The following is a 23,013-nucleotide window of genomic DNA, read 5'->3' as shown; positions in this document are numbered from 1 at the left end:
TCTATTCCGATTTAACCTGGGCCTCACAGTAAAATCAATAAGATGCAGGAACTAAATTCAGACTACAGCTGGACATATGATGACCTATTGAGATGTTGTGAGATGTTGTGCAGCAGATCCTGAGACTACCTGGAGGTCTCTGTGGGGGTCCCACCCATGGAGGCGACCTGCCTCGGGAGGGTGACCCATCTGCTGGGATGAGGCACTAAAGCTGGAATCTGGGAGGAACTGAACCCCCAGTGGAGCCCAACAGTCACCTGAACACGACAACCGATCAAGCTGTGTGTGATCCTTTAACGTTTCACAGGAAATAAACAACAATAGGGCAGCGTTCACCTCTGGGGGGCAATGGGTACGATGGGACCAAAGGCGTGGCCCTCTCTTCAGGCTGGGGGGTCACCGGGGTAACGGTCGCTGCAATTGTGTCATTTTCTCCTACGGCGTTTTTATAAATGAGCATATTTGATGTCATCATACAACAAGTCCTACCTGATGATCTCCAGGTGTCACCCTTACCTTTGCAGTAACAACACCTGTCCTCCTCTCCCTGGACCAGCCTCTGCCCCTGGAATTCCAGAACAAGTGTTACTGCGTGGCTCCATCATGGGAAACGTAACGCCACCGACAACACGACTTCTACGTCTCCCAACACATAAACGGAAACACAACAGAGTGAGTGTTCATATGTTTTATCATGTGACGCTTACACTTATTGTAATCTTACATGTTGGTGTGCTAGTATAGAATAAACCTCCCCAGGGCCACACTGGTAGCCCACACTGGTAGCCACACTGGTAGCCACACTGGTAGCCCACACTGGTAGCTATACTGGTAGCTACACTGGTAGCCACACTGGTAGCCCACACTGGTAGCCCACACTGGTAGCTATACTGGTAGCTACACTGGTAGCCCACACTGGTAGCCCACACTGGTAGCTATACTGGTAGCCCACACTGGTAGCCCATACTGGTAGCCCATACTGGTAGCCCACACTGGTAGCCACACTGGTAGGCCACACTGGTAGCCACACTGGTAGCCCACACTGGTAGCTACACTGGTAGCTACACTGGTAGCCCATACCGGTAGCCCATACTGGTAGCCCACACTGGTAGCCCATACTGGTAGCCCATACTGGTAGCCCATACTGGTAGCCCACACTGGTAGGCCACACTGGTAGGCCACACTGGTAGCCACACTGGTAGCCCACACTGGTAGCTACACTGGTAGCTACACTGGTAGCCCATACCGGTAGCCCATACTGGTAGCCCACACTGGTAGCCACACTGGTAGCCACACTGGTAGCCACACTGGTAGTCCACACTGGTAGCCACACTGGTAGCCCACACTGGTAGCCACACTGGTAGCCCACACTGGTAGCCACACTGCAGACGTGTGGTGGCCCTTGCAGCTAGTAAACTGAAGCTTCCGTCTCGTTCCTCTGATATCAACAGCTCGGGGAGAAAACTGATCACTTTCTCCCCAACAAATACCAAAGATTAAACGCACACATGTGCAAAAACGTCACAATGCAAATTACATTAAAAAAACAACAGAAAAATAAAAGCCACAGAAATAAGTGGGCTCACATGAACAAGACGTGAGCCCACGGTGAACTTTCCTTTGGGGGGTGCACATTACTCTGTGGGACTGAGGCCCAATACGGCCCTGCCCCTGCCCCTGCCCCTGCCCCTGACCCTACCCCTGCCCCTGCCCCTGCCCCTGCCCCAGAGACAGCTGTCCTTACCAGAGGACATCCACTGACACCATATGGACAGAAGGGGGAGCACTGCACGGTGAGGTTGGCCAGGCAGGAGCAGAGGTGGCAGCGATCCGATGCCCATCTGTCTCCAACGGGATGGGATCTGCCCTGGAACTGACACTCTTCACACGGCTCCGTCTGACACCTGCAATAACAACATTTATTAAAAATACCTGCAAAAATCACAGCAAATCATTTCAATATATTTCAGCGATTAGTGCCCAAAGCCAGCGTGCTCCATCCGTACGCCGTGCTTGTTTACTCATGCATGCAGCTCATTTATAACGGGAATGTCTGGTAAAATAGGGACGGGCCTGCGGATGCCACGTAGAACCAAAGACTTTTGGTAGATCAAAGCGTTTCTTTGGTCTGACGACTGTAAATATGGGTTTATAGAAGATTTGGAGCCATGGAAACAGCTAGACTGGTCTGCACACCTGCGAGCCTTCCGGTAAATTCCTCGGCACGTTTTCCCTTCACCGTGTTTGGATGGATTGTTTGGGCTCCGGAACGACCACTGGATACTTTGGACTCCACATGGGCCCAGGCACTCTCCCCAGTCGGACCACGACGACCATCCACAGTTTACTGGCAGGTGACAACGTTGGCAGTTAGTTTAGGTGAAACTCTTCATATTCAGAAGTAGATTTAATGTTCCGTACAGCACCGATACGCAGCGCTGAGACTGGGTCACCAACGCGTCCACTCCAAACGGGGCGGTCCCATTCTAGCTGTGCCCCGTCACAACGGTGGCGTGGCATAACTACGCAGTTTTACATGTGTTACAAACAGACCCCAGCATGACCCCCCTGCTGCCATGGCAACGCAGGACTTGGCCAATAGATGAGCTCCGTGCACACAGGAGCAAACGCCAACCTGCATTATTATTATTATTATTATTATTATTATTATTATTATTATTATCATCATGCATTATTGTTTCGTACATTAAAATCAGTCGACCTTGTGATCTGTATTTTTTGATCAAAGGTATTTGAAAATTTGGCAGAAATAACGACTAAATTATGGAGTTTATGTTTTCTCTTTATTTGAATTATGATCAATAAGAAGAAAACATTGAAATGTTGCAGATATTTGCTTTTATCTCCAGTAAAACAACGTACGAGAAACGTCACAACTGAAATCTAATTTCTAAGAAACCCAAAAGTGCTGATGTGTTTTTCTCGCTTCAGCGTCTGAATGTTCTCCTCAGACTAGTTTATACGGGTTAAGACTTCATTTGAAATGTGCTGGCGAGGAAACGATCCATCTGTGTAGGAAACAAAGATCTCAGACCTTTGGAAGAGAGAACGGGCGTGGTACCTGGACAGTCTGGGTTGGGCCGGCACCTCTGGGCTCGGCCTCGCTCACAAACGCAGATCTCACAGCCCACCTTCATCTGCTGGCCTGGCCAGGTTGTGGCTCCGGACGCCTCACACCAACACTCCTCTGGCAGCACACACTGCTGCAGCTGGTTCATCACCAGGCCCTCGGCACACCAGCACCCTGGAGCAGGAGGCTCAAATCAAACCCTCTCTGGGAGGCTCTTTCTACAGCCTGACCCCAACCCTCTCTGGGAGGCTCTTTCTACAGCCTGACCCCAACCCTCTCTGGGAGGCCCTTTCTACAGCCTGACCCCAACCCTGACCCTCTCTGGGAGGCTCTTTCTACAGCCTGACCACAACCCTCTCTGGGAGGCTCTTTCTACAGCCTGACCCCAACCCCAACCCTTTCTACAGCCTGACCCCAACCCCAACCCTCTCTGGGAGGCTCTTTCTACAGCCTGACCCCAACCCTCTCTGGGAGGCTCTTTCTACAGCCTGACCCCAACCCCAACCCTTTCTACAGCCTGACCCCAACCCCAACCCTCTCTGGGAGGCTCTTTCTACAGCCTGACCCCAACCCCAACCCTTTCTACAGCCTGACCCCAACCCTAACCCTCTCTGGGAGGCTCTTTCTACAGCCTGACCCCAACCCTAACCCTCTCTGGGAGGCTCTTTCTACAGCCTGACCCCAACCCCAACCCTTTCTACAGCCTGACCCCAACCCTCTCTGGGAGGCTCTTTCTACAGCCTGACTCGAACCCCAACCCTTTCTACAGCCTGACCCCAACCCTCTCTGGTAGGCTCTTTCTACAGCCTGATCCCAACCCTAACCCTCTCTGGGAGGCTCTTTCTACAGCCTGACCCCAACCCTAACCCTCTCTGGGAGGCTCTTTCTACAGCCTGACCCCAACCCCAACCCTTTCTACAGCCTGACCCCAACCCCAACCCTCTCTGGGAGGCTCTTTCTACAGCCTGACCCCAACCCCAACCCTTTCTACAGCCTGACCCCAACCCTAACCCTCTCTGGGAGGCTCTTTCTACAGCCTGACCCCAACCCTGACCTTCTCTGGGAGGCTCTTTCTACAGCCTGATCCCAACCCTGACCCTCTCTGGGAGGCTCTTTCTACAGCCTGACCCCAACCCTAACCCTCTCTGGGAGGCTCTTTCTACAGCCTGACCCCAACCCCAACCCTTTCTACAGCCTGACCCCAACCCCAACCCTCTCTGGGAGGCTCTTTCTACAGCCTGACCCCAACCCCAACCCTTTCTACAGCCTGACCCCAACCCTAACCCTCTCTGGGAGGCTCTTTCTACAGCCTGACCCCAACCCTAACCCTCTCTGGGAGGCTCTTTCTACAGCCTGACCCCAACCCCAACCCTTTCTACAGCCTGACCCCAACCCTAACCCTCTCTGGGAGGCTCTTTCTACAGCCTGACTCGAACCCCAACCCTTTCTACAGCCTGATCCCAACCCTAACCCTCTCTGGGAGGCTCTTTCTACAGCCTGACCCCAACATCACACCTTCACCACAAAAGCCAAGACATTTCAGGTGTGTTGAGAATGACCTGATGAGCAGGAACGTGGCGCTGGGCTGCAACTGGTTCCAGCACTGACATGTGCACAGGAACCTGGGCAAGGAGCACAGGGGTAGTGCAACATCCCAGTGGGACAGCTGGTGTTGGCACAACCCACATTAGGACATCGCCCTGGAGACAGACGGAAGCATTTAACCTTCTTTGTGTGTAATGTGCGTCTTGATCTTTCTAAGCAGCAACAGCAGCGAGTTCTTACTAATTTCCATGAGGAGGTTGGACGGTCCAGGGAGCTGGGAGCAGTCTCTGCCTCCATGACGAGGAGGGACGCAGCCTCTGTGTCTCACCTGGACTCCGCCACAGCTGGAACAGTTGGACCAGTTCTCCCACGACAGCCACTGACCGTCCACTGGTGCAGCACAGACTGGCGTTAGGGACAGAAGACTGACTTGGTGAGCACTGCTGTCTTACCGGGGCAGGTGGTGTTGAAGCACTCCTGCTTCTCAACGGCCTCCCCGGCACAGTGGAACAGGGGGTCTCCAGGTGCACAGAACCTCTGCCTGCTTCTGGAGCCTGATCCACAAGAGGCAGAACAGGCGCTCCAGGGACCCCAGGAGGTCCAGCTCCTACAGCCCTGTTCATCCGTTGGGCCTGCGTGTGCGTCTGTGGGATCCTGGCAGTCTGCTGCACCGTTACACACCTAAAACACACAATGAATCAATGGTGAACTTCAATAACTAGAAGATTGTGTTTCTCCTGGGAGATGATGCGTGCAGAGCTTGCCATGTTGAAGGGGATACAGGATCCATCCATGCAGGTGAACTCAGAACAGGTGTCAGTGGCGTTCCTGCTGCCAGGTGGGGGCACGGTCCTGTCTGACAGAAGACAGGAAATGACGTAGCTCCAGATGTCGACGTGGAAACGTCGTCACGTGTCTGTTGTGTTATGAGGACTCACCACAGACCGCCTCATCTTCACCGCGTGGACAGTCTGGGACGCCGTTGCACACCTGGGACATGTTCACACAAGTGCGGTTGTCACAGGAGAAGCCTCCCACACACGGAGGTATCTGAAGCGACCCTGGTGGGCGGACAGAGCTGGCGTTAGCACGAGTCCTTAAATTAGCCTTTAGCTGTGTCTCCTGTGAGTTACCGCAGTTGTCAACGCTCTCATCTGAAGCGTCCCTGCAATGAGGTGTGCCATCACAGAGATCTAGAAGGTCCACACACTGGTCTCCACTCATGCAGGACACCTGTGCAGGTCCACAGGGCCTGGCACACTGCTGCTCATCGCTCCCGTCCAGACAGTCCGTCTCTCCGTCACAACGCCAGGCCTGAGGGACACACTGAGCTCCAGAGTCACAGCGGAACTCGTAGGTCCTGCAAGCTGGAGACAAGAAAACGCTGTTCAGACGACTCAAGTCTGAAGGAGACCACAGGAGACCAACGCAGGAGACCACCGCAGGAGACCAACGCAGGAGACCAACGCAGGAGACCACCACAGGAGACCGCAGGAGACCAACGCAGGAGACCACCACAGGAGACCACTGCAGGAGACCACCACAGGAGACCGCAGGAGACCACCACAGGAGACCGCAGGAGACCACAGGAGACCACCGCAGGAGACCACTGCAGGAGACCACAGGAGACCAACGCAGGAGACCGCAGGAGACCAACACAGGAGACCACTGCAGGAGACCACTGCAGGAGACCACAGGAGACCAACGCAGGAGACCGCAGGAGACCAACACAGGAGACCACCACAGGAGACCGCAGGAGACCAACGCAGGAGACCGCAGGAGACCACCACAGGAGACCACAGGAGACCACAGGAGACCAACGCAGGAGACCACCACAGGAGACCACCACAGGAGACCACAGGAGACCAACGCAGGAGACCACAGGAGACCAACGCAGGAGACCACAGGAGACCAACACAGGAGACCACAGGAGACCACCGCAGGAGACCAACACATGTGTCCACTATAACTAGTCCTCCATGTGTCCATTATAACCAGTCCTCCATGTGTCCACAATAACCAGTCCTCCATGTGTCCACTATAACCAGTCCTCCATGTGTCCACTATAACCAGTCCTCCATATGTCCACTATAACCAGTCCTCCATGTGTCCACTATAACCAGTCCTCCATGTATCCACTATAACCAGTCCTCCATGTGTCCACTATAACCAGTCCTCCATGTGTCCACTATAACCAGTCCTCCATGTGTCCACTATGCTAACTAACCACTCTCTGAACTCACTGTCCCTAAATTCTCTCCAGTCAGTTATTTTAGACGCAGATTCTGTCGTGTTTTAACGTTATAAACAAAAGTCTGTCATTTTTATTTTGGTGAAATGTGAATGAAGATGTTGGAATACCTTCTGAGGGAGGGCTCACGGAGACGGTGGTGCAGGTGGTTCTGTTCTCGTCCTCTCCAGCCCGACAGTCTGTTACTCCATCACACAACAGGCTGGTGGAGACGCAGGAACCATCCGAGCAGCCGAACTGCTCAGGACCACAGGTCACTGCCACAGACCAGGTCATTGGAACACAGTCAACCACACAAAGGCGCCTTGTGCTCTCCAGGTTTTACCTCTACTTGGACATGTAGCTTCATCTGTGCCAGAGGGACAATCGTCGTGTCCATCACACACTCTGCCTGCAGGGACACACTCGTCATCGGGACACTGGAACTCCGCTGGTGCACACACACATCTAAAATAAAACCAGGATGACAGTTTGGAACCTGATTTCATTCTGGTCAATTCCAGTGGAATTCCACCTAAGAACATACCCCCTCTCATCACTCAGGTCCCCACAATCATCGTGTCCATCACAGCGGTGGAGATAAAGAATGCAGCGTCCTCCCGAGCACAGGAATTCCCCCCGGTCACAAACCACACCGCAGTCTGCAGGACAGATTGGGATTGGTCTAGCAACGATACACAGCTCCGCGCTCCGCACGTCTGTTTGGAGCTGTGCTAGCGTGAGTCTGTCCTTTTTACCGTGCTCATCAGAACCATCAGCAAAGCCACAATCGAGTCGGCCATCGCAGACCCGGCTGGCTGCCAGGCACTTCCCATTGGTGCACTGGAACTCCCCTGGTGGGCAGAGAGGTGTGGGGGGGGCTGGTCCACAGGGCTCTTCGTCTGAGTGGTCAGCACAGTCGGGATGGCCGTTGCAACGAAGAGCCAGTTTCAGACACGGGCCACTGCAAGATGGGGAGCAATTCAGTTCATTCACTTCTGTTAGAATACTTCAGGTATGCTAGCACACACACACAATAGTCACAACGTTAGCATAAAGCTAATGGTCTCAGAATAGTGAAGGATTTTAACCCTTTCTCTTATAAAAGAATACAAGTTTGTAGTAGAACTGAAGCCCACCTTGGAGCGCTGGAACATTGGAACTCATCTGGAGAACACGTAGAGAGGCAGACTTCATCTGAACCATCACCACAGTCGTCTTCGTTGTCACATACCCATTGGGAGGGGATGCAGCGCCCCCTAGCACAGGTGAACTCTGTCTCCAAACATGCTGGAGAGGGAGGGGGACAGGGGACACCTTCACACTGCCACAAACCCTCTCGGCAGGAGCTACACAGAGCAAAACATGAAACCTAAACTTAATTTATGTTATTACACCTAAAAGATGAAGTGGTTTAGAAACGAACCGACCAGTTCTGGCAGTGCTGATTGATGATCGTTGTAGATGGAAAAAGTGAGCCCTCCCATTCACATGGACACTGAGGGGGGTCCACACAACGTTCTCCTGCAGAAGGACACCTTCAGCAAAGAGTCCAGGTGGTCGAGCCACTACTGATACCCCCATGATGTCAGGACCCCAGAACATGGTGGGAGCAGCCTTTCTAGATGTTCTGCTTTAAGACAGGACATCTAGAAAGACCATGTTCTGATGCCAGGACCCCAGAAATGCTGGAGAAGGGAGTTTTTTCTGGTAGTTAGAGATGTTTCACCTCTCACCCAGGAGGCTTCATCAGCTCTAGCTGACTGCCGTTCACACACGGCCACTAACCAGCCCCGTTATTAATGAGGGGCAGAGCCACCAACCACCAGGTGACTGAAGCTCCAAAGGTGCTCGTGGCTCCTGAGGAGCAGAAGAACCTGGAAGTCCCCAACAGTCAGCTGGAACTGATGAGGCCTCCTGGACGGAGGTGAAACGTCCTCATGGAACTCCACCCATGATGAGGGGTGAACCAAGAACTGACAGGATCTTATTGTTAAAGATTTGAAGTGGACCCATCGGAGCTTGAGTGTCATTAGAACACTAAACAGTCATTGAAAAGTTCCTGGGGAAAAAGTATTTGGTGTTGACGACTCATGCTGTCTGCATCCAGGGGGTTCTGCTGTCTAACTTCCTCTTTCTGGAATTGTCTCACCGTTTAGGACCATTCCGGGAGGACAGAAGCAGCCTTCTACACAGGAGAACGCCCCACACTGAGACTGTGGACCCTGCTGGAGATGAGGACACGAGGGGGAGCAAGCCGGTCCACAGGGGTCGTACACCAGCCCGTTCTCACACTGCAGAGCTAAAGGAGAGACAGTGAGCAGGGTCAGGGGTCACGCTAGCGTGGAGCTCTCATGGCTGTGGAGCTGCGACGTACGACAGAGCTCCTGGGACCGCCAGCGGATGTAAACCCCTCTGCGGTTGCATTCCTCAGCGTAGGCAGCGATGGCCGTGCACAGGCACTCGCAGTCGCCGCCTGAGTCGCACCTTCAACACGCAGGTGAGGAAAGTTCTGGTGTTCTTACACGAGCGCATGATGCTCCTCCGCCTATTAGTGCTGTCACTCACCCACAGGCGTCAAAGACGCACCACTCGTAATACTGTTGGAAGGCCACTTCCAGGTGACACCGAGAGAACAGCTCCTGGGTCAGGACCGCACATTTCTTCCTGGCCCAAGTCACTCTGTGTGGATTTAACTAGACAAAGATCAAGTTGTGCGTTTTCTTTCGTGCTGCAGCTCAACATGTGTGAACACAAGTCAGCAAGCACGTTGAACTCACAGCGCACGGGTCCCGGAGGTCCTGGTCTGCCACGTCGGGGCAGGACGGACTGACCTTCCAGGAGTTCCCAAACAGCTCAGCGGTCGACTCAATGATGCCCTGACGTGTAGTGAAGTCGTTTTCTGTATCTCCATCAAAATTTCCACACAAACCTCCCACCTGTCCGTGAAGGTGGGCTGCCAGTCGTACATAGACGCGCATACCTGGACACAACAGGAAGGCCACACAGATGCAACAGCCGGCACCTACAACCCGGAGGATTACAGCTATAGGAACTTTAGGTCATCTTCACCTCCATCCCATAGCAGAGAAACACCCAGTCTGGAAGTGAGGGAGACAAACATGCCGACTCTCGAGAGAGTCAGACCGCTGCCGCTGTACGACTTTGGCAAATTAACTGGCATCCCGTTAACCGTGACAGCTTTCCCTGAAAGAAAGAGGAGAAGATGCAGCCTCAAGAACCCCACGCGTCCCTTGGTCAGCCCTCGTGGCCACAGTCCTACCTCTCAGCAGATGGATGACAGTGTTTCCCAGGCTGAGGGTGACTGACTTGGTACAGGTGACGCCCGTGCTGCCACAGGGGACGTTCTCCGCTGTGACGCTGAACAGGCCGCTGGTCTCCCTCACCAACACGTACTGGCAGTCGCCCAGGAAAGAGTAGTAGCGACCATCGAAGGTCACATAGTGGGGGTCACCGGTGGCCACGCACACGCCAGCGCAGGACGCCTGGCTGCAGTGCCAACGCCGCTCCTTACAAACACTGCAGGCCAGGACGGACAGGTTATGGAGGCGCACATCAAAGCAGGAAGGGTTAGGGTTCGAAGAAGGTGGCGCTTCACTACCATGTGTTGCAGTCTTTGATAATGGTGTCATTGCTGGAGTACAGCTGTCCGTTATGATGGCAGGGACATTCTTCGGGCACAACGCAGAGATCTCCCTGGAAGAAACAACCACATCAGCAGCGCCATCAGGCCAGGATTAAGCTGCTGGACGCGTCAGATCACAGCATGCATTGGAGCCCTTGGCCCCTTTTTACAGGATGTAGCCCTGCACGCTAGCTAGCTCGCTTACGCTAGCTGAAATATCAGAACTTTCCACCGAACGTCCCAGTTTGTGTAATTTAAACTGGAAAAAAACGGGGTTTATAGCAGGGTTTGAGTGACACAGCGCCACCTGCTGTTAGTGTGGAGCAAAGTCCTCAGGTTACTTGGACCCAGAGTACGTCCAGGCTAAAACATAATGCAGGTTTCTATGCTTCATTGGTTCCTCAAGCCTGATTTATTATAAATATGTTGTGGATTTCCTCGAGGATTATTTTCACTGTGGTCAATCGGGAACGATGGGACATTTGACATGTTTTGGAATGAATTTAGCTCTGTAAATATAAAAAAATATTTTAAATTATTTGGCAACCAGCACAGTTGTCATGGCAGCTGTAGCTAAAACCACTTCATGTGTAAATAAATAAAAAAAATGGCATTTTCATTCAAAACCTGCCTGTAATAGTTCATGTTTCTTTTGTTGTTCTTTAAATGGCTCCGTTAAAGATGCACATTTATTCATTTCTGTGCAACTGGCTGATTTTGACTGATGCAAATAGTCGTTTATTATTATAGTTATTATTATAGTTATTATAGTTTTTATTATAATTATTAGTATAGCTGTTATTATTAGTTATTATAGTTATTATTTCACCTACCAGTAACACGGTTCCCTGCGGACACACACACCCCGACAGCGGCTCCCTACAGCTCCACTGGGCCACGCCAGAACCTGGGTGCTGGCCCGGAGGATCGAGGCTGGAGCAGGTGAGAAGGCAGGAGCGAGGAGAGTAGACCAGGGACCCTGGACAGTGATTCACCTCTGTACATCGCTCCTGTGTGCAGTTAAAGTGGCCCTTCTCACACACGCTGGGGAACAATGACAGAGTCAAAGCTGAGCGCATCAGTCCACAACACCAAGAACCCTCATAAAGCCTAACCCATCCCATAATAAGTGTTTAGATTACTGAGGATTATTCCTATGGTTGGGGGGGGGACACATCTAGAACTTCTTGTAACTGGCCAGTGTCGAACACTTCTCACTCTGTTTTTATCTATTTGTTCTTTATTAAATCAGGAGGTTGCTGGTCGGGTATCGAACATCTAACCAGCGTTCGTCCCTCAGGCGTTAATCCAGAGATTTATTAATAATCTATGAAATCTTCCCTTGTCGATGGCTGTGTGGTGAAGAGATGTAATGAAATCAACCTATCCTGTATCAGGACGCAGGAACATAGGATGAGTTCATCAGGACGCTCACACCACCAGACTCTTCGGAACGTGTCATTTTCCAAACCTCAACAGCAGGAAAAGCTACAAAATCCCTCTGGACAGTTTCAGGATACTGTCCTGCCATGTTTGATGCTTGAGGAGGAACGTGCCTACCAGGTGTTACAGCTGTTGTGGACCACCACCCCGGGCTGGTACGTCTTCCCGCCGTGCACGCAGGGACACATGCTGATGGGGACACACTGTCCTCGCTGGTCCTGCATCAGTCCTGGTGGACACTGGCAGCCGGGGACACAGGTCCTGAGACCAGCTCCCTCCACCGCGTCCTCACAGTTCAAAGCATCTGCACACGAGTCCCCGCAGGCTCGACCACATTCCTGGTAAATCTGCCCCCCGGAACACTGGACCGCTGGGGACAGTCCCACAGAGACATTCAGAGGACGCTCACCCAGATTTTATCGTGACTGTTACTAAAATCTACCTTCAAATAAGGAAACAGCAGACAGAGTCACCAAATGAGCAACTGATAAAAAGCTGTGGAACCAATAACTGACAGTCTAGAACCAATAACCGACAGTCTAGAACCAATAACCGACAGTCTAGAACCAATAACCGACAGTCTAGAACCAATAACCGACAGTCTAGAACCAATAACCGACAGTCTAGAACCAATAACTAGTCTAGAACCAATAACCGACAGTCTAGAACCAATAACCGACAGTCTAGAACCAATAACCGACAGTCTAGAACCAATAACCGACAGTCTAGAACCAATAACTAGTCTAGAACCAATAACCAGTCTAGAACCAATAACCGACAGTCTAGAACCAATAACCGACAGTCTAGAACCAATAACCGACAGTCTAGAACCAATACCTGACAGTCTAGAACCAATAACTAGTCTAGAACCAATAACCGACAGTCTAGAACCAATAACCAACAGTCTAGAACCAATAACCGACAGTCTAGAACCAATAACCAGTCTAGAACCAATAACCAGTCTAGAACCAATAACTAGTCTAGAACCAATAACTGACAGTCTAGAACCAATAACTGACAGTCTAGAACCAATAACCAGTCTAGAACCAATAACTAGTCTAGAACCAATAACCAACAGTCTAGAACCAATAACTGACAGTCTAGAACCAATAACCAGTCTAGAACCAATAACTAGTCTAGAACCAATAACCGACAGTCTAGAACCAATAACTGACAGTCTAGAACCAATAACTGACAGTCTAGAACCAATAACTAGTCTAGAACCAATAACCAACAGTCTAGAACCAATAACTAGTCTAGAACCAATAACCGACAGTCTAGAACCAATAACTACTCTAGAACCAATAACCAACAGTCTAGAACCAATAACCGACAGTCTAGAACCAATAACCGACAGTCTAGAACCAATAACTAGTCTAGAACCGATAACCGACAGTCTAGAACCAATAACCGACAGTCTAGAACCAATAACCGACAATCACTAATTGGAGCTTCCTCCATCTGAAAGGACGTAAAACCAGAACAATCCGGTTTCTTACAGCGGGGGTCATTGGGAAGCGTTCTAGAGGTGTGAGCACTTACGGCAGAGGGTCGGATCCCGCCAGGGCACGGGGGCGCCCTCCTGGGCGCAGTGCTGGGCGTAGGCCGCGATGACGGTGCAGTGGCACGCCCGCTCCGGGGCACATGCACACGCCTCTGACAGGCACAGGCGGTGATAGTGCTCCCTGTCCACCACGTCATGGCAGGCCTGCAGCAACAGAGGGCAGAGGGCAGGAGAGGCTGGCGCTGACGGAGGGACGCCTGCGCTACCTGGAACACCTGCGCTACCTGGAAGGCTGCGGCGTGCACGACGGAGCACGCCGCCTCGGCGTACTGACGCTTCTGGGCGAAGGTGGCGCAGGCGTCGGGGGGAGCTCCTCCGGGCAGGAAGCAGCGTTCGCTGGCGAATTTCTCTGCAAACGAGGGCACGTTGTTCTCGATGTCTCCATCTGGAGTCATGAAGTCGTCATGTGGTGTCCAGGTCAGGGTGCCACACAGACCGCGCACCTACACAACGTGCACGTTTAATAATGAAAGGCCACACAGACCGCGCACCTACACAACGTGCACGTTTAATAATGAAAGGCCACACAGACCGCGCACCTACACAACGTGCACGTTTAATAATGAAATGAATGAATCTCCTCCTGTCGCTTATTAACTCATCATTGGGATTTTTATCCAGCAGCCATGATGGGAAGAGGCTTCCCTGGAAGTCTGGACCTTCTACACCTACGCTGGGTCAGGGTTAGGGTTGGGTTACCCTGGTAACCCTGGTAACCCAACCCTAACCCTAACCCTGGTAACCCAACCCTAACCCTGGTAACCCAACCCTAACCCTGGTAACCCTAACCCTAGTAACCCTGGTAACACAACCCTAACCCTGGTAACCCAACCCTAACCCTGGTAACCCTGGTAACCCAACCCTAACCCTGGTAACCCAACCCTAACCCTGGTAACACTGGTAACCCTAACCCTGGTAACCCTAACCCTAACCCTGGTAACCCAACCCTAACCCTGGTAACCCAACCCTAACCCTGGTAACCCTGGTAACCCTAACCCTGGTAACCCTAACCCTAACCCTGGTAACCCAACCCTAACCCTGGTAACCCTGGTAACCCAACCCTAACCCTGGTAACCCTGGTAACCCTAACCCTGGTAACCCTGGTAACCCTAACCCTGGTAACCCTAACCCTAACCCTGGTAACCCAACCCTAACCCTGGTAACCCAACCCTAACCCTGGTAACCCTAACCCTAAATGGAGTTTGACATTTGACCTCTTTCAGTTTTTGGTGATATTTGGGCTTTTATGTCTCAGCACCTTTTTAGCAAATGCTGGCTGCAGAGAGATGAGAGCCAGAGGTCCGTCCAGGTACCAGAGCAGCTGGGCCCCAAAGGCCTGGATCAGGAGGAAGGAGGAGGAGGCCCGACGCACCGCCAGGTCCCCCGTCACCACCGGGAGCGCCTGGCTCTTCCCATTCAGGGTCACTGCACCTTCAGGGAATGAATGAAGGTTGTGGTGTCAAACGAAAGGCTCAGGGAAGATGAACAGCTGAGTTAGAAGTGTTGGAGTTCAGAGTTTTAGAACCTGACCAGTATCGGTGATGGTGACGGTGGTGTGAAGCGCCGTCACCGAGATCTCCCTCAGATACCCCACGTGCCCTCTTGTTGCCCCTGTTGCTGCCCCTCTGGCTCCCACAAACTCTCCACAGCGCACGGTCACCATCAGTTTCCTGTCAACATAGTCCTAGACACACAAATGGAATTAGGACACCACCACACACACGCACCACACACACGCACCACACACACGCACCACACACACGCACCACACACACGCACCACACACACACACACGCACCACACACACGCACCACACACACGCACCACACCACACACACGCACCACACACACGCACACACACACACACGCACCACACACACGCACCACACACACGCACCACACACACGCACCACACACACACACACGCACCACACACACGCACCACACACACGCACCACACACACACACACGCACCACACACACACACGCACCACACACACGCACCACACACACGCACCACACACACACACACGCACCACACACACGCACCACACACACGCACCACACACACGCACCACACACACGCACCCCACCCACCCACCCCCCCCCCCCCACCTCCACAGCAGTGAAGCGGCAGTCTCCTCCTCGTAGCGTGTAGCTCTTCTTATCAAAGGTGGTCACCTGCAGCGCCCCCATCAGGCGGCACTGGACAGCACACTTCTCCCCGGTACACTGCCACCGCCCGGCTCCACACACACTGCAGCGAGGGGGGGGGGGGGGGGGTAGATTAGGACGGGGCAAAGAAAAGCCCCCCCAGGAGAGCAACAGCTGTACCAGGTGTTGCATCTCTGCTGGATGCGGTCTCCTGGCTGGTAGGTGCGTCTGCGGTAGAAACAAGGACAGTCCTCCCTCCTCAGGCAGTCGCCCTGGTGCAGATAGAGACCCGCTGGACACTCACACCCCCCCACACACTCCTCTCTGCACTGCCCCAGGGCCCCAGCAGCCCCAGGGGGCTGGGGAGAGGCACAACTGGGGGGGCAGGACGACACACAGTCCGAATATACTTGACGCTTGGGACACGTGCGACCTGTCAAGGCAAAAAGGGAAAAAAGGTCTTTAAAATTCACCTTGAACGACCTTCAGGACGTGACACACACGATTCATCCCATAGTGAAATATTGTCAAGCATCTCCAACAAGGAACTTGCACCGTGTCCCAACTTTTCCTACCACACAGGGACGCCGTCCTCCAGGAGACGATGACGTGCTGCTGGGCGCATTCCCGGGCGTAGCTGGCCAGGGTGTCGCACACCGCCGGCGCCCTCTGGTGGCCGGGCAGGCTGCAGTACAGATACAGGCACGTGTCCACGTACACCGCCGGGTCCACCTGGAGCACAGGTGACTGTTCAGCACTTCAGGAGGCTCTGAGGTCTAGAGCAGAGGGGTGTGTGTGTGTGTGTGTGTGCGTGCGTGCGTGTGTGTGTGTGAGACTGACCCGCAGGTGGCAGTGTGTGAAGGGCGTCTCCAGCAGCCGGTCACACGCAGCCTCGGCCTGCTGACGGAGGCTCGGACCTGCTGAGGCGTCACAACTGTGGCCCAGTTCAGCAGCATCACTGCAGCCCTGCAGGGAGCAGAGGAACGCCGAGGCGGGAGGGTGAGGATCAACCAGACCATATTATTATTAAATATTAGATTATTACGCAAATACAGGAAAGCAGGAGGGAACACCGACGGTGCACGACTGCACACAACTGACGTGCACCTTCGTGATGGTCTCACTATGGATCACCCACCCTCACATGCATGGACCTGGAGGATGGACAGTAGCCCTCTGTCTCTGTCTCTCCATCATCCATCCATCCATCATCCATCCACCCATCCATCATCCATCCACCCATCCATCATCCATCCATCCATCATCCATCCACCCATCCATCATCCATCCTCCACCCATCCATCCTCCACCCATCCATCATCCATCCACCCATCCATCAATCCATCCATCATCCATCCATCCATCATCCATCCACCCATCATCCATCCACCCATCCATCATCCATCCATCATCCATCCACCCATCCATCATCCATCCTCCACCCATCCATCCTCCACCCATCCATCCTCCATCCATCCATCCATCATCCATCCTCCACCCATCCATCCTCCACCCATCCTCCACCCATCCATCCATCCACCCATCCATCATCCATCCTCCACCCATCCATCCTCCACCCACCCATCCATCCATCATCCATCCATCCTCCACCCATCCATCCTCCACCCATCCTCCACCCATCCATCCTCCACCCATCCATCCATCCATCCACCCATCCATCATCCATCCATCCATCATCCATCCACCCATCCATCATCCATCCATCCATCATCCATCCACCCATCCATCATCCATCCATCACCCATCCATCCATCCATCATCCATCCATCCTCCACCCATCCATCCTCCACCCATCCATCCTCCACCCATCCATCCATCCATCCACCCATCCATCATCCATCCATCCATCATCCATCCACCCATCCATCATCCATCCATCCATCATCCATCCACCCATCCATCATCCATCCATCACCCATCCATCCATCCATCATCCATCCATCCTCCACCCATCCATCCTCCACCCATCCATCCTCCACCCATCCATCCATCCATCCATCATCATCCATCCACCCATCCATCATCCATCCATCCATCATCCACCCATCCATCATCCATCCATCCACCCATCATCCATCCATCATCCATCCATCCACCCATCCACCCATCATCCATCCATCATCATCCATCCACCCATCCATCATCCATCCATCCATCATCCACCCATCCATCATCCATCCATCCACCCATCATCCATCCATCCATCCATCATCCACCCACCCAGATGTGAGCCCAGCAGCAACACTTGTCTTGTTCTATTTTAACAACATCTGTTAGAAGCTCCTGATGTCTCTCCTTTACGATTCCCAGATGTTTGAACCCTCCGAGGTCACGGCGACGCTGCAGCCCCTCCCTGCTCCATGTGGCTCCGCCCCTGAATGAGACGCCAGCTCATCCAGAGTTCCTGCCTGAAAGGCAGTGTTCTGAAGGTCGTCTGAAGGTCGCCATCCTAGCCCAGGCCCATAGAGACTGAGCTAGCACCACCCTCAGGATGGCGTCAACAAATGGAACCAGACCCCTCGATGGAACCAGACTCCACGATGGAACCAGACTCCACGATGGAACCAGACTCCACGATGGAACCAGACTCCTCGATGGAACCAGACTCCACGATGGAACCAGACTCCTCGATGGAACCAGACTCCACGATGGAACCAGACCCCTCGATGGAACCAGACTCCACGATGGAACCAGACCCCTCGATGGAACCAGACTCCACGATGGAACCAGACTCCACGATGGAACCAGACTCCAAGATGGAACCAGACTCCTCGATGGAACCAGACTCCTCGATGGAACCAGACTCCACGATGGAACCAGACTCCTCGATGGAACCAGACTCCTCGATGGAACCAGACTCCTCGATGGAACCAGACTCCACAGAGCTGAGAGTCTACAGACCCAATCAGCACTGAAGACTGTGGCTACACAGGAAGACAGCGGTGGACTCTAGACAGCCAGGGACGCTCCCACAACTGGAAGACTTTTGTCTTCCGGGATGGACAAAAGTCCAGCAAACAAGAGCAGAAAGACTCTCAGCTGCTCAGAAAAGCCGTGGTCGTGGCCGCCAGGGGGGGCTACTGTGTCCCAACGCTGCAGGGGGCCCAAGCTGTTGCTGCAGGACGTCACTGTGATTTACTTTAGTAACATTTGACAACATTTGTCACTTTAGAAATGTGGACATTCACCATAATTTAGGGTTGGTTTTTAGCAGATTTCTTGCTTTTTGAACAAACATTAAGCTGAAAGAAGTTGTCTGTTATCCAGCGTAAACTGTCCCACTATGAATGTCTCTATGAAGCTGAACCTAACCCTAACCCTAACAAAGAGACATTTATGGAGTATTTCAAGTCGTACTTTGTTCTGCTGGTCAGGAACTTTCCATGAGTTTCCAAAGCTGGCAGCATACTGGGACACACGTCCCCCCGCTGTGGTGAAATCATCTGCATGACCAAGACACAAACACATCAAGCGGTTAATACAGGAAAAAGACAACACAAAAACATTAAAAGAGCTGTGGAGACTCGTCTGTATCGGATTCTTTCAAGATCCTGGCAAACGTGTGATGTGGAGGGAAAGTGTGACTTCAGTTCGAGGATATTAAAGGAAAAATGAGGGCAAATGAGGGCATCTTTGCTGCTGCCATGTTGTCTGTTGTCTGTGTAGATCCTCAAGAGTGTTGTTGAGTGTTGTTGCACATTTCTCACCGTCAGCATCGCCGTTGTAGACTCCACAGAGCCCCCTGGTGGCCGACAGGTGCTCTGGAGTCACGGTCACGTAAACCGTGTTGCTCAGGTCAAACTTCACTCTCACACCCAGGCCACTCTCCACAAACACAAAGTCCCCAAGCCAGTAAACACTTACACCTTCATCAAGAAAATCATTTTAAAATGTAAATTTAAATAACAGTCAAAGGAGCTGAGCAGGTACTTTAAAAAAAAAAAGGAACCATTTTGGAAGAGTGCTTCTCCGTTGGGAACCGGGAGGCCGTTCACAGTTAAATTCTTATGATGAACTGACACCAAATCCAAACCAAACATCATCTTTAAAGCCTGAGAAGATAGAAAATATCAAACAATCACAGGTGTATTATTTCCTGGTGTGTTTCAATAACGCTGCTCTATTGAGTGAGTTTTCCTCACCTTGCTGCACCGCCCTCCCCCGTCACACAGGGTTGTGATGTAAACTGCCCAGGTGCCGTCGGTGGATGAGGCCAGCAGGTAGGTGCAGACTCCTTGGAAATGGAAGTGCTTTCTGTCAAAGGAGCGGAAGTGGCTTCCACCCCAGGACATGCAGGTCGCGGAGCTCAGGAGCACTCTGGCACTTCCCAAAAGACCCCCACGCACCAGCGGGGAGAGCTGAGAGTCTGCTGGGGGAGGGGGTTAGGTACCAGGGAGATGCTTGGACGTGCGTGTGCGTGTGTGTGTGTGTGTGTGTGTGTGCGTGCTGCCCACCAGTCAGCAGAGTGTACGAGCAGGACAAGCAGGTCTGGTCAGAGGCATTTTTCCAGCTCATTCCCCACCTGCTGCTGCAGCACTGCTCCATCGGCATCAGGGAGGAGTTGTGAATGCCAGGAAACTCCTCACAGCTCCACGTGGAGAAACAGTGGCCACGTGCACCCACACCTGTGAGGAATCAGCCAACGAGACTGAATCATGCGTCTCCTTAATCACAGTAGGTGTGCAGCATTTACCAGATCAAGAGCAACAGAAAACAATGAAAGTGTCAGCGAGTGATTTCAGATGTTTCACAGAGTCAGGAGCGCTCGTTTACAGGCTAAACTCATTTTACATCTTCAGCTTTGCTTCGTTTACAAGGTAAATGGGATGTTTTGCTGACCCTCAGAGCACCGTGGTCCGGCCCAGCCTTCACAGCAGCTCCTGACGGTCCTGTTGACCACCTGGCTCTCCATCTCAGGGGGTCTGAGGTCAACCAACAGCAGAGGAGAACCACGTCATGTTGAGGGTAACCCTCCGTGTCCAGCTGAGCACATCTGGCTCTCCACAGTAAAAGACTCGGCTTATTGTTCTCCATTTGTATAAGATGATATTTTGAGTGTTGAAAAGTTTGAAAGTAGGTTTTTGGATGATTTTTAAAGTTCTGACGGGCCACAAAAACCTGAAAACCTTCTGAAAGGCTGAGGTGATCCTGCCTCCCTGCCTCCCTGCCTCCCTGCCTCCCTGCCTTCCTGCCTTTCTGCCTTCCTGCCTTCCTGCCTTCCTGCCTCCCTGCCTCCCTGCCTTCTTGCCTCCCTGCCTTCCTGCCTCCCTGCCTCCCTGCCTCCCTGCCTCCCTGCCTCCCTGCCTCCCTGCCTCCCTGCCTTCCTGCCTTTCTGCCTTCCTGCCTTCCTGCCTTCCTGCCTCCCTGCCTCCCTGCCTTCTTGCCTCTCTGCCTTCTTGCCTCCCTGCCTTCCTGCCTCCCTGCCTCCCTGCCTCCCTGCCTCTCTGCCTTCCTGCCTCCCTGCCTTCCTGCCTTCCTGCCTCCCTGCCTTCCTGCCTCCCTGCCTCCCTGCCTCCCTGCCTCCCTGCCTTCTTGCCTCCCTGCCTCCCTGCCTCCCTGCCTCCCTGCCTTCTTGCCTCCCTGCCTCCCTGCCTTCTTGCCTCCCTGCCTTCTTGCCTCCCTGCCTTCCTGCCTCCTGTGAGCATTTTACCCAAACACCCTCTTTTTCTACCCTGTGACACAACTGAGATGTGAAAGAGGGAGACGCGCATGTTTGTGCCCATAATCCTCATTATAAACATGATAAACATTATACTTAAAGAACATGGAACAGTTTCAAAGAAAAGAAAAGAAAATATTCTTTGGAATGTGGGTCAAAAACAAATGATTCAAATAATGAACACTGCAGATAATAATTCCTACATATAGTAGATAATAATTCTTACATAAAGTAGATAATCATTCCTACATATAGTAGATAATCATTCCTACATAAGGTAGATAATAATTCTTACATATAGTAGATAATTCTTACATATAGTAGATAATCATTCCTACATATAGTAGATAATAATTCTTACATAAAGTAGATAATCATTCCTACATTTAGTAATTCTGTACATATTTGAATACGTGGGGATTTGAGTTGAAGTAAAATACGTTAAAAAGCTCAGAATTTGCTGATTTCCAACCATCTGTACTGACTGACTCATTTTTCTGAAAACAGCTTTTGGAGAGGAGTGAAAGGTTCTGCTGGAGCAGGGTGAGGCCTACCTGTACAGGAAGCAGGAGGACCTGGGCCCCTGCTGACTGTAGTAGAGGGCGATGCCGTCGTCGCCGCCGTGCCGGAGCCGCATCCTGTCCACGTCCAGCCTCCAGCCCTGGGCGTTGTACTGGTAAACCTGGGAGCAGCTCACCTGCAGCTGTAGCCGTGGCGACAGCACGCGCTCCACCTTCTCCTCCAGCCTGTGATCACACCAGTGTCTGGAAACCACCAAACAAACGTGGGTCAGTTCAAGCCCTTCAGGGAAAACACACGTTTGACGGGAGGGAACCCGAGGTTATATATGCGGAGGAATCTGAGCATCAACTTCCAGCCCTTTAGTCGTGCGTTTCCTCCCTCGTGCGTTGTGCTCCAGGGTTTCTGCGTTTGCATCTCTATTCATTTAGCAACTCCCACAGATAAATGAAAGCGGAGTGATTTGGACTTCGTTTAGGATCTGGAACTTTTTACAGCATGAACTGTTGATCCTGTATCTCCATCTTCAGGTCCTGCATCGTGCCTGACCTGCTGGAACCGCTGGTACTCACCCCGTCCCCATGACTGTCCGCAGTCCCAACAGGCTGAGGAGCAGCAGCGCCATCCTCCTTCCAGTCTGGGTTCAAAAAGTTTAGGCAGCTTTAACGTGGACGCTTGAAAATGTTGGCTTGGCTTGTTAGAGCATCAGTACTCGGACCCACATATTTCTGTTATTGTCAGGGTCTAGAGTCTGATGAAGGCACCAGGCAGAGGTCTTAAATACGTGGGGGGAGGAAGCATCTGGACGTGCTGCTATTGGATGTGTTGCTAAGGTCCCAGCTGAGAGGGCAGACATTGGTCTGTGGGACACGTCCTCCATCTTCATCCTATCAAACATTACAAGACAGCGGCGGTGACAGCAGGGCCACAGGAGCCTCAGCTCCTGGATAAAGAGATGTTTGTCAGGTCTAATCCCGTAAAGAGAAGATGATTAGACGGTTATTCAATGAAGGGTGTAAACAGAGCTGAATGTTAAACTTTGAGAGCCGCCAGCATCTAAAGTGTGACCTTTGTGAAAGGGACGCAAACACAGCTGCACATCTCCTGGACCTCAGAAGGAAGGGTGCTTGGTTCAGTCCCC

General features: G+C 52.4%; 2 protein-coding genes across 2 annotated transcripts in view; one reads left to right on the top strand and one right to left on the bottom strand.

The window, feature by feature from the left end:
* sspo (SCO-spondin) overlaps positions 1-22,580 on the bottom strand; it is a 61,354-nt gene extending 38,774 nt beyond the window's left edge. The window contains 43 exon segments of the mRNA XM_029843166.1: positions 130-257; positions 337-435; positions 517-565; positions 1,745-1,904; positions 2,197-2,347; positions 3,083-3,265; positions 4,651-4,791; positions 4,877-5,026; positions 5,089-5,317; positions 5,401-5,492; positions 5,575-5,697; positions 5,770-6,003; positions 6,998-7,144; positions 7,213-7,334; positions 7,414-7,528; positions 7,625-7,830; positions 8,006-8,215; positions 8,297-8,390; positions 9,019-9,168; positions 9,244-9,353; positions 9,435-9,562; positions 9,647-9,849; positions 9,939-10,073; positions 10,150-10,406; positions 10,489-10,583; positions 11,346-11,556; positions 12,073-12,325; positions 13,498-13,663; positions 13,744-13,962; positions 14,778-14,950; positions 15,050-15,203; positions 15,635-15,776; positions 15,854-16,106; positions 16,249-16,405; positions 16,514-16,639; positions 19,052-19,137; positions 19,402-19,560; positions 19,644-19,746; positions 19,837-20,060; positions 20,149-20,319; positions 20,534-20,616; positions 21,908-22,117; positions 22,445-22,580. Coding sequence (XP_029699026.1) covers positions 130-257; positions 337-435; positions 517-565; positions 1,745-1,904; positions 2,197-2,347; positions 3,083-3,265; positions 4,651-4,791; positions 4,877-5,026; positions 5,089-5,317; positions 5,401-5,492; positions 5,575-5,697; positions 5,770-6,003; positions 6,998-7,144; positions 7,213-7,334; positions 7,414-7,528; positions 7,625-7,830; positions 8,006-8,215; positions 8,297-8,390; positions 9,019-9,168; positions 9,244-9,353; positions 9,435-9,562; positions 9,647-9,849; positions 9,939-10,073; positions 10,150-10,406; positions 10,489-10,583; positions 11,346-11,556; positions 12,073-12,325; positions 13,498-13,663; positions 13,744-13,962; positions 14,778-14,950; positions 15,050-15,203; positions 15,635-15,776; positions 15,854-16,106; positions 16,249-16,405; positions 16,514-16,639; positions 19,052-19,137; positions 19,402-19,560; positions 19,644-19,746; positions 19,837-20,060; positions 20,149-20,319; positions 20,534-20,616; positions 21,908-22,117; positions 22,445-22,497 — 6,654 coding nt within the window. The 5' untranslated portion in view covers positions 22,498-22,580.
* aoc1 (amine oxidase copper containing 1) overlaps positions 21,868-23,013 on the top strand; it is a 9,039-nt gene continuing 7,893 nt past the window's right edge. Inside the window, exon 1 of the mRNA XM_003978994.3 lies at positions 21,868-22,141. The gene's annotated coding sequence lies outside the window, so the exon portion shown is untranslated. The remainder of the gene's footprint in view (positions 22,142-23,013) is intronic.

The sequence above is a fragment of the Takifugu rubripes genome, chromosome 10 (genome assembly GCF_901000725.2).
Source record: "Takifugu rubripes chromosome 10, fTakRub1.2, whole genome shotgun sequence".
NCBI classification, from domain to species: Eukaryota; Metazoa; Chordata; class Actinopteri; order Tetraodontiformes; family Tetraodontidae; genus Takifugu; species Takifugu rubripes.
Note: the sequence above shows the minus strand (reverse complement) of the source record. Positions and strands in the feature narration are given on the sequence as shown.